This window comes from Alosa alosa, chromosome 14 (genome assembly GCF_017589495.1).
Source record: "Alosa alosa isolate M-15738 ecotype Scorff River chromosome 14, AALO_Geno_1.1, whole genome shotgun sequence".
Classification (NCBI taxonomy): Eukaryota; Metazoa; Chordata; class Actinopteri; order Clupeiformes; family Clupeidae; genus Alosa; species Alosa alosa.
Genome location: NC_063202.1, coordinates 11,694,808 through 11,706,943, shown reverse-complemented (window position 1 = coordinate 11,706,943; position 12,136 = coordinate 11,694,808). Strand labels below are relative to the sequence as shown.

General features: G+C 42.3%; 1 protein-coding gene across 1 annotated transcript in view; it reads right to left on the bottom strand.

Moving 5' to 3' along the window:
* Positions 1-8,966, bottom strand: part of furina (furin (paired basic amino acid cleaving enzyme) a) — a 123,177-nt gene extending 114,211 nt beyond the window's left edge. The window contains 2 exon segments of the mRNA XM_048262181.1: positions 1,699-2,093; positions 8,245-8,966. Of these exon segments, the coding sequence (XP_048118138.1) occupies positions 1,699-1,875 (177 nt within the window). The 5' untranslated portion in view covers positions 1,876-2,093; positions 8,245-8,966.
* Between the last annotated feature and the right edge of the window lie 3,170 nt (positions 8,967-12,136).

The window sequence follows — 12,136 nt, the reverse complement described above, 5'->3', positions numbered from 1 at the left end:
GTCTCCTCAGAGGTAATGAGAGTGGACAGGCCACAGGAAGCATGGAGGCCAGATAAGGCTGCCGTAGCGGCGAACACACGAGCCTGGAGAGCTCCACCGGCATTCCCGTCGTAGTGGCTCAAACTCGGCCGGCTCTAATATCAAACAGCTTGACCGAGTAAGCGTGCTGACTAAAGGTTTTGGGGGTTTTTGCCATTTGTTGTGTCCTACCGCAACTCCTCTAACAGTTAACTGTGGTGGGGCCATCAAAGACGTACTAAAAACAGGAACTCATCAAATTCACATTTTACTTTCATATTCTCAAGTTAGACTCTTCATTGACTTAGAGCACCAATGCATTTCCTTCAAGAGATTATTCAGGGTGCTGAAATGTCCTCATGGCCCATGGCCAAATGCGTTGAAGAGTCATCACAAGATGCAAATCTCAAGGCTCATCACAAGATTCTGCAGAGTAGGCCCAACAAGGAATGCTGACCTTTGTGACACCACTGACTCGATCCTAATCCCTTCTCTTCATTGGTCAGGAGGGCTTCACTAGTTCTTCCGGATAAACAGAAACTGACGGTCTGTCAGTAATGACAGAGGAACTCACACATGACCCACGCATAGCATACATGCAGAATTAGGTCTCTGTCAGCAGTCATTAACCAGACTTACTATAACTGGAAAAGAGGCAGTAACACTTGATATGAGGAACAGCAATGGACTCCTACACTGCTGTGACCTCCATTGCGTCAGCCAGTGTCCGAGATCGAACAAACATGTCCACACCCTCTTATGGTCTATAATCTAAGTTCCTTGTAAATGAACCTGCCTTACAAGTATCTACTGCAAACAGATGCACTTACAGGGCATTCCCTCATAGCTATTTATTTCAGCTCATATAACCTTACATAACACACACGGAAGCAAAGGCGCGCACGCACACATGCACACATACACACTCCACACACACACCAATAGTTAAACATCAATTCCAGAAAACCCATAACATTTCAGACAGTACAACATGCTCACACAAGACCACACACACATTCCTGAGAAACACCATTCACTAGACACCTACCCTGATCCGAGCTAGTGAGTGGAGCAAGCGAGGAGCGGAGCGGATGGAATTTTGTTGGAGCACGGAGCGCTTTTTAATTTAGAGGGCGCTCTGTTCTGCTCCAATTTCGCTCCAATATCGCCCTCACCACGAGTCTGAGGCATGCCCAAATCCACCCAGAATTCATGTCTTCCTAATAAAACCAAGACCGTTAAATTTCAAAGATATTGGCCATAGTAAGTTCGTTGGGGATGGAGTTGCTAAATATTTTAGAAAGGAAACTGAGTCATAGCCTAGGGCCTACAAGCGTACTATTCCTACAAAACAACTAGATACTAACAATGTTGAGCAAGAACAACCATGTGGTGACACTGTTCCAGTGAGTAAAGATTCATTTTTGAATTTAAGAGTGTGCTACGGAGAGCAAAGAAAAACGTGAGCTTCATATCAAGGCTGAAGTAAAACTTGGATGCTAAACCTGTATTTATTTTGTATTATATTTCCAAAACGTACTTGGCTACACATACACACAATTTTACGTTCCTCTTACTGTCACACTTACTAACACTCACACACACTTCCAGAAATTGTTTACATCAGAAACACCTAACGCATAAAGTACGTACACACACCCACACTAACTCCGTACTCACATGTCCAAGGTTGACAAAGCCGTGCTTCTCGGCGATGCGGTTGGCCTCTGGCGCCCCACCGCTAATGTGGACTGCCCAGGTGTTGGTGTAGATCTTGTCAGCCAAGCCTGGACTCAACGACACGGTCAGGGCGAGCAGCACAGTCCCCAGCAGCAGACGAGCAGACTGGAGATCCATCAGAGGGCCTGAGTGGTGGAGGGGAGGGGGGTTGGTGAGGTCTTTGGCAGCCGACGTGGCGTGACCCAAGTCCCGGAGCACAGGCGCTTCTGTGGTGGGCCTGTGCTAGCCTTGGTACTTGCACGGCAGGGGCGTCAGCTAGCCAGGAGATGCAGAGGTAGAGAGAGATGAATGGATGGATGGAGGGAGCCTCGGAATCAGTCCAGCAAAGAGATCACCTGGCCACAGGGGAGATGAGAGTGTAAGCAACGAGGCTCAAGGGGGGGAAAACATGACACATACCCAAGTAAATAGACACCATGCTTTGACGAGCTACAAAATACGGTCTGCGAAACAGAAGGGATTGAATTAATGCTGACACCACAAAAGCTGAGCTAGGTATTCCAATTCCCTGGGTAACAGACAAACTGCCCTGCACACTACCGTAATGCCACTGAACTTAAACAATTGACTTGTTTATTGTCAGTGAGCGCAGTGTATAGCTTATTGATCGTATGTCAAGTGTTATGGCTTCATTTATGAGTAAAATAGATGTCTATTATCCTACAGCCTTTTCAACCAAGAATATCATACAGCATTTTCAACCTAGAATATCATACATTTCCATTCCTCTTAGGAAATTTCAACTGACAACTACATTTAACATGGCAGGGTATGAAAAATAATGCACAGTAGACGTGTTTGTTTATTGAGCAACACAGAATTGGGCATGATGTAACTCCAATGCTGTGGACAAGAACAACTCATGGTGTTGTGTTCCAAAAACGCTACTTAGGAAAAAGGAGAAAACCCAGACTAATGCAACATGACATGAGCCAATAAAGGGGGTTGACATGTCAGGGTATGAGCGCAAAAACTTTCAATATACTGTATGTTCTTAAAAAATCTTCACTGATTGTGGTCAAGATGTTAATTCCAATTACACAAATCTGTAAACTCAGAAATGAAGATACAGATATCAAAACAAGGACATTTAGAGGAGATGATGGACCAACACCTAGAGAGAGGGTGGGGGTCAGCAAAACAAGAGAGACAGAGTGACAGACTTCTAAAATGGATGAACAGTTTGTGCTCCCCTGAGGCGAGGGACTAACAAGAAACCCATGTCAGTTAAAATATTTCTTTCCAAGAAATGGCAAAACGACTCAGCAGCACCCTTGCTTGACTTCCTTAACCATGTGGGGCTGCAAGATTATCAGTCTCTATCTTTCTTTCTTTCTTTCTGCCGGTCTGTCTGTCTTTTCCTCCTCTGCCTCTCTCTCTCTCATTTATTATTTGAATTACGTCCTTTTAGGCAAGTCCCTCCACTCGGCGGCCATATGGCAACGCTTTTAGGGCACTCATCGGGCATCCATCTCGGCAGAAATGCGTGTGCGCAAGGCTTCACGACACCAATCTACTGCAATCTTGCTCCAGCGGCGAGATCACAACACATGATTGGCACGATGTCTTCTCAACACACCACATTATTGGCTCAATGTATTCACAACACAGCACATGATTGGCTCAATGTATTCACATGTTGACGTTTGGCCGAGGAAGGGGTGGGATATGTGTAGACAACGGCCATATTGGCGTTACAAACTAACCCCATGCATTTCTATGGAGGATTTTTTGAGTGCTGTTTCTCCTTATTAGAAAGTATCTGGTTACGGCTCAATGTATTCACAACACAGCACATGATTGGCTCAATGTATTCACAACACAGCACATGATTGGCTCAATGTATTCACAACACAGCACATGATTGGCTCAATGTATTCACAACACAGCACATGATTGGCTCAATGTATTCACAACACAGCACATGATTGGCTCAATGTATTCACAACACAGCACATGATTGGCACGATGTCTTCTCAACACACCACATTATTGGCTCAATGTATTCACAACACAGCACATGATTGGCTCAATGTATTCACAACACAGCACATGATTGGCTCAATGTATTCACAACACAGCACATGATTGGCTCAATGTATTCACAACACAGCACATGATTGGCTCAATGTATTCACAACACAGCACATGATTGGCTCAATGTATTCACAACACAGCACATGATTGGCTCAATGTATTCACAACACAGCACATGATTGGCTCAATGTATTCACAACACAGCACATGATTGGCTCAATGTATTCACAACACCGTATTGAGAAGTCATAACAGGCTACATCTGGCTGTGACTGCTAGACACCAACTGTCTGTAAAAGCCCACCTGTTGAATTTTGAAAAACAGCCTTCTATTCCTTTGGTAAGTTGCTTTTAACTAAAGACTAAATGAACATGGAACCAGAATACTTCAATTTTAAGTGAAATCCTATTCCTTCATCCTCTCCCTGTTCTGCCTAGTCTATCATCAGCAGTATTCAAAAATATGACATCCTGGAAGCCCATGCATAATTTAGAAATTCTATGAGCTTCTGACTGAGTGAATGAGGTAGGGGTGTGCAGAAATGTATCTAATTTCATCAGTCATTTTTAGAATTTGTCCTTTTCAATATCAATCTATTAGCCTACATTTCTGGATCAAACTTTTAGGCTACTGGGCATTTCAGCAAAGATTTCAAGGTTCATTTTGATGGCTTAACATATGGAAAGCTGCCATATAGGCTAATATTTCATATAGGCTAGTATTTCATAACTAATTCCTATCTTTATTGAATAGATTTGAAATTGAATAAATTATAATGGTTCGCTTGCTAATTGGAATCAAATCAAACTGAGGCATCTGTGCCGAAACCCAGCCCTAAAGTGAGGATCGATGAGAAACTTCAGAAGGTTCATATCCACCAAATCTTGCCAGTTTATCACTAAAACTTAAGGGGTCATTCAACGTCAATTCAACCAGGGCCCACGCACTTAGGTCTCAAAAAATTCTGAAAACAATTACCAGGTATACCTATGTTACCCAGGAGACACACTGTAAAATTACTCTTATTAAAGATCAATACCTGTGGTAACTGTGGGAACATAGGTACACCTGGTAATTTTTTCAGAATTTTTTGAGACCTAAGTGCATGGGCCCTGGTTGAATTGACGTGGAATGACCCTAAGGGTATTGTCACACATCACAAACAAACTGTAGGCTACATTCTGGATACTGTGTTACATCTTTTATTTGCAAATACTGCAAGGCTTGAATAGCATTTTTTTTCTCTCAAAAGTTTAGAACTAATTTTCATAAAAGGGAGTAAAATGATCAAAATGTGTTGGATTGCTGCACTTAGGCAAAGCAGTTGATGCCTTTGTTAGTTTATACCGAGAACAGGAATGGCAGCACAACCCATGGCACATTTCGGTAAGAGCTCTCTGACTGCTAAGTGTTGAATGCAAAACACCTTCTCTGCCTCCAGTACTTTTGTCTCATCCAGTTGTTCAACCTCAAAAATGTTTTGGATTTCTAGAAGTGGAGCAACAAAAAAAAAACCTGTTGTACTTGTTCAGCTACAATGTCTTCCTTTTCCATACCAAAGCAACTGAAAAGGAAAAGCATGGGCTAATATCAACATCACTTCTCAGAATGCCTAATGGTGCCCCATTAAGGAAGTGGTGACCACGGAACAAGTGAAGTCTTTACTGACATATTCTTACATCCTTTATCAATTCTTTCTTTTCTGAGTTACTTTGTCTGCTTTGCTACTTTCCCCTGTTCGGACAGGATCTGCTGAACATTTGCCTGTGGCAATGTGCAAGGCACCACACAGGAAATTTGAGGGCAGCAAACATGCAAAACACCTGTATTTTACCCTTTAAAGAGCATCTGTAAAATGTCTCATGGAAGTTTCATATGAATTCAAAATGGACAGTAAGGCCTAATGCCTAACATATGCATTTTAAGGTTCAACACACCAAAAGCATTTAATGATTCTGCAAGCAGACAAATTAAACCAAATTAAACCGAAACTGACACATTGTTTCTTCTAGTCGAAAACTGCTGAGCAAAACCACACCTGAGTCTTTCTACGTGGGAGATGTTATCACTGTTAAAAGCCCACAGAAACTGATGGCAGATAAGATGCCAAACTCCTCTTCCAGGAAACACAGAACAGCCACAGTCAACCATGAAATGCAAAAACAGCCCACTGAAACACATGCATCAAGTGAATGGGAGATGAAAAGTTGAACAACAAGGAGGAAATGGGAGACAACAATGTGGGAGGCAGGGTGGCTGAGGAGATGGCCGAGGAGACCGACGATGGGGAACTCTGTCTAGCATCAGGCAGGCAGAGTAGCCCCAGACCATCATCATCCATTCAGGTCAAAACAGACAGGCATTTCCCTTTCAAATAGAGCTGCTGCTTCCCATTTACACAAAGCCTCCATTTCTCTCCTCAAACGTATGAGAATGACAGGGATAGCTAATTTTGCATGGGGTGAGAATGATGTCTGGACTTCTTATAGACTTATATAGACATCTCTTAAAACATACTGAGTGAGTGAGTGAGTGAGTGAGTGAGAGAGAGAGAGGCTGCTCCAAAATCATGGCCAAATAAATCATTTGAAGGATTGTCGTCAAAACAAAACAAGGACTCTGTACTGTAAATAGACCCCACTTGCATATTACGTGCAATATCGAACTAGTTGCTATACCCAGTAAAAACAACATATAGCCTATATATTTTTATTTTTTTTAAATTACAGCTTATCTTAACGTTTTCTTATCAAGTAATTCAAGCAATCTACAGTGAGTTCTGCGGTCTCTAAATACTGCGATAAAAGTGAGAACAAATAGTTCATCATAGACTATGCCATATGTTGTAAAGCAGAGCTAATTTACCCTTGCCCATCAGTAAAAGACACATCAACTGACCTTAGCTGCGTTTACATACAACAAACAAATAACACCAGCATCAACTAAGTAACAGACGAGCAGATCTGTGAAGGGGAGCAGTAGCCTACTCACGTCAAAGTTCCAGGTCAGTGTTTGTTGTAGATGAACTATCGTCCAGTGGTGGAAGAAAGAAGGAGCGCACCTTGCCTAACAGGCTTTTTAACTCCGCACCCCTCACTTCAAAAGCACGCCTTCCCTCGCAGCCCCACGTCACGGGGCGTAAAAAAAACTATTCAAGCAACATTGCATTTGGATTCGCATCTTGGTCTGGAAGTAGCTTAACGTTTTACATATATTATGAAACTATATCTTAAATGTCATGACCATTATATTATTTGAGCACCACTGACTCTTCTGACTCACTAACTTACTGGCTCAAATCGATTCCATTTCTACTTACCCTCTTAATGCAAATAATCAAACCAAATAAATACAAGCTCCAAACCACCGCTCAGATTTATCAGTTCCACAAGACCATATTTTCAACGAAGGAGAACATAGGACTTGTGTGTAGCCGTAAATGTGGCCGTAGCCAACTGTAGGCTACAACATTGAAAATGCAAGCGATGAGAAAATACATTAATCAAAAACTAAAGCGAAGGCCGTATCACTCAAAAGACAACCTCGCAGAAACATCAAGCCAGCATGAATATAAAAACACAGACAACGTCACTATTTCCATTAGGGGTCAAAAATTATTTCACATAGCCTAGGCTACAGTACGTGTTTGTTTTTTCGTTCAAACCCCATAATTGTGAGCACATTTTATCTTAAATTTGATCTTACATAGTGATTATGACATTTGATAAGATAGCCTAGGCTACTTAATTTTACACAGAGACTTGATTGATGCTCCAGATTTTTGGGGGGAAGGGGGGTATCGCCTACTATTTCTGAACAGGATATTGCCTTCGTTTGGCCCACTGAGTTGAGTTTGTCAAATTTACTACAAATATTGGGTCATAATGGGCTGTCAATCCCAGAGGAAAAACATGTGACACCATCCTGCGCTTTATGACTGATAAGACTGGCTTTCCTCTTCTATGTTCAATGTTTTCATCCGTTACATACGGTGAACTTGAACGAGACCAAGTCAAGTTTCCAAAGCTAATATGGACCACTAAAATTGGGCTAGAATCCCAATAGGTTTGTAGCCTACGACGTCCGTGATATTGTCCCATGAAGGCCATTAGCTGATTGAAATCGCTAACCTAACAACATTTTGCGCACCATTTTTCCCCAGTAATACAGTCGACTACAACAATTCACAAAAAAGGTTTTCCTATCCATGTTCAAAACGCAAAGTTACAGCAAACTTCACACACATACCTGTTCATGACGACAACGTTACGGGTCGACTAACTTTTGACTACAAGCAAAAGTTTAATCTTGCTCAACACGGGGGGAAAGTTGGCCTCGGTTATAGGCTAACTAATGTTACCCATTCAAGTCCCACCCCGTCCCACGACATCAACATACAAACCACCTCACTTTGTCAGACGCAAAAGTGTGGTAACGTGACTACTTACCGAAGAAGTCCAACACAACTGGAGTCCAACTAGAGCTGCGATATTCCCAATATTCCAAATCCCCGTGTAGCCTGCGTTGGGCTCACGACTATGAATATTTTCTTCCGCTGGCTGTCAATAGCCTAAATACTGCGATGGATCTCAGCTCCAAACACGTTTTCACCAAAATTATCCAAACAGACTTGCTCTTGCCTTGAAGGACCAGCCTTGACTCGGGGTCCCTTGGAGTGACCGATCGGAATTTTACTTAAACCACGGAGGTCCAAAAAACACACCGTAGACACGGCTTCATGCTTCATTTGCAGCCCAGTGGCTTGTCCTTTTCAGGTGGCAGGGATCCATATAGCACAAGGCAAACACTCAAGGCAGTTGATAAGTAACGTTAGCGAATGGGCTAACCAGCAAAACAGTTAGCCGAGTGTCTTATATCCTTCCTTCTCACAGTCCTTGGCACATTACTTTACGACTATCCACATATCGCTATATCTTGTACAGTACAAAGGGGAAACTTTTCGATGGCTTCTGCTCCCCCCAGTATATTATCCAAACACAATGTCAGGAAAGCGAAGTACGGCGGAATTCCGTCAGCCACATATTTGGTTGAGACATAAACCACCTAAACGAACATCAAATCGTTTCAAAAACAGTGAAATTAAATAAATAAACAACATAAAAAATACACCACCCCTCTACGAACGGTTCGGGGAGGTGGTCCACACTGCCCCTCAGGAAGTGCGTCATCACTGAGTACTACATGGGAAAAACCAGAGCCCGTTTACGGAGAGCCGGATCACTCCCTATTAACTCCATTGTACCTGCAATATGTTGCAGTTCCGCTAGGGGCGATCACGAATAAGTGCAAAAACAATGGGGGTCTATGGAGCTAGACGGCTAAATTTGTTTCTTTCACCTGGTTGTCGTTGAGAAATTGAAGATTTGATTGTGGTTTCTGCAAGCTCAATATGGATTATAGGTCAAAAGTTGAATGAACGAGTAGTCACGTCCTTTCGATTTCTTACAGGTTGGGTCGTTGTTGCCCACAACACACTAGCTTTCTGCTAATGAATGATGTCATTGACACATTTGAAAGGCTTTTTAGAACAAATAAGTGACTCAAAAAATATAATACTCAGCGGTTTGTATTTTCTCTGCCCCCTCTTTTGACTGCAACATTCGAATTTCTGGGCAAAAAATTATATCCCGAGAAAAGTGGATTTGAGGGGTACAGCTCCATAGGCCTCCATTCATTCTGCACTTATTCGCGAGCGCCCTCATGCGGAACCTGAAAAGGAGCTGGAACCAGTTCAGAAACCGGAAGTTTCCCGAGAGTGGCGGTTCTCCCTTTATTAGACATTCTCTGGAAAAACGAAACATCATTGAACACGCCCACTGAATTCCAGGATTAGGAATTAGCTTGCTTTCCCCATCTACAGGGAAAAAAGAGACAATGCACCTTGCTGACCCATTTCCTAAAAGTCACCGAAAAATTGACTACTAATATTATAATTTACCATGTCAGATGCATCAGCTATCTTAAAAAAAACTGTTTACGAGGAAAGTTGTCGGAGTAGGCTAGATAAGTATAAGTATAAGTATATATACTCTTTTGATCCCGTGAGGGAATTTTGGTCTCTGCTTTCATCCCAATCCGTGAATTAGTGAAACACACACAGCACACACTAATCCCGGCGCAGTGAGCTGCCTGCATCAACAGCGGCGCTCGGGGAGCAGTGAGGGGTTAGGTGCCTTGCTCAAGGGCACTTCAGCCGTGCCTATACTGGTTGGGGTTCGAACCGGCAACCCTCCGGTTACAGGTCTGAAGTGCTAACCAGTAGGCCACGGCTGCCCACAGTGTAGATAGGCTACACTCCTGTTCCCACCAGCAGTTCAGTCTATGCATGAATGTAGTGAATAACTAAAGTAAAGCACACCACTGCAACAAAATTGCCTAAATGTGCTACTCAGCATGTTAGCGGGCTTATCTGCACCAAGTTAATGGCAGTGCAATTGGTGGTGGTGTCAGCGTGTCAGGTCCTTTGAGTTAGTTTGTGAGTAGACAATTTTGACCCAGAACTACATTGAAATACTAAAAAGGTGCTCATTTTTCTTTTTTATGTGAGTTTTGTGTGTGTTTTTCTTCCTGATTCCATTTCAACGTAAGGCTTTTTGCACACCTCTTTTGTCAGGCAGGTGTGTTGGATATGACCAAAGGTCGCAGATCAGGAGCTTAGAAAGATTCCTGCCCACTGACCATTCTGCAAGCAATTATTTATTTAGAATACAATGTTTCCAAAATGGATTCTTTCTAAGTTCCTGATTCCATTGCCAGCTAAATGAAAGTCATTCATAAATCTATTAAATCCAGGCAGTCAACTTAAATGCAAAGTAATTGCCTACCACTGATCTCATGAGAAGCCCAGTCTAGACAGGAAATGAAGGCAGGCATTCCTCCTCTAATTAAAAGCAGTCACTGTCATGGAAAAAATATACATTGTTGGAATTTAGGTGACAGCCTGGTATATCCAGTTCAAGTTTAAAGTTTAATGTCATATAAAACGTAGTTAACCAACTACAATGGCAATTTTACTTGAATGCATATTACTAGACGCAATCACTTTGTTTCACTTTTAAAAACGTTAAAGCATAAAACATGTATTAACACAAACTGAAGAAAACCGTATTCAAGGTCCGTGTAACGCTTTGCAGTGCTATGTTCTATTTGCAGAATTCACATGAAAAAATATAAAAATAGACTTAAAAATCCATTATCCATTCTTTAGGACGGCACAGTAAATGGGTTATTTTTGCTTATTTTGATTTTCAATTGAGCACAGTTACGGTTTTCTGTTCAGAAGTTAAAAATGTAAATGATGCTTCAATTTTCTAATTTTCCTTTTTTGCGCTTGTGGTAGGACTGAACCACGAGCACCGGGGGGAGAACACCATCTAGCTGGGCCAGGCTAGATGGAAGAGAGCGCCGCCTGAAGTTGTTTGTGATTTTGACTCATTACTTTAGAGATTACTAAAACTTTTTGGGAGAAGGCACGTTAAACATAACTTTCAACCTATGTTGAACATATACAGTATATTTGAATACCATGGCCATGCCATAGCAAATAATTCCCCAAAGCAGAATGCTTTGCCATCGACGTCAGTCTTGGCTATACCGGATACAGGCTACCCCAAGCACTGTTTGACATGGCATTTTTACTTACTTAACGCTTTACGCTAGACTAGGTTTCACTAGGCTAAACGAAGACACAACAGTGAGCCTAATTTATCAGTTTATCCATTTATTAATTTCAACAGCAAATTATAGCCTACATTGGCCTGTAGGCGGCTCAAGTCCATTGGTGATGCTCATGTAGGTCTTCAAAGCCTCCCAGAACATGAGTAGGCTAGAACACTTAGGCCTACTCATAAGTGTCAGGACCATACTGTAAAAAATAGGTCAGGACGCAGCAATGTCTCCCTCTGCATCTGAAGTTCTGATCTCGAGCTGACATTATCAATCGCTTGGCACCTTGATGCAAGCTGAACTGTGTTTGATAGCCCTCCACCTCTACAGCCCCCAACCAACCCCCCACACGTGGTTCAGCCCAACAAAAACAGTAAAAAAGGCAAAAATCCAATATTAACGATATTGGAAAACAGGTTCTGGGAGGGTGTTTGGCTCGGGGTCATGGTGCAAAGGACCCTAGGGTGAAATTACTCCGAACCATCGCTTTAAGTTTTAAAGCAATTCTCTGAACAATTTTAGGACAATTTAAAAACAGTAGAGTACAGAATAAGTGCATCACGTGCTGTTTTTAAACAGTTGAGTGTTGTCAAAGTCCTTTTAGGCAAGTCCCTCCACTCGGCGGCCATATAGCAACGCTTTTTGGGCACTCAT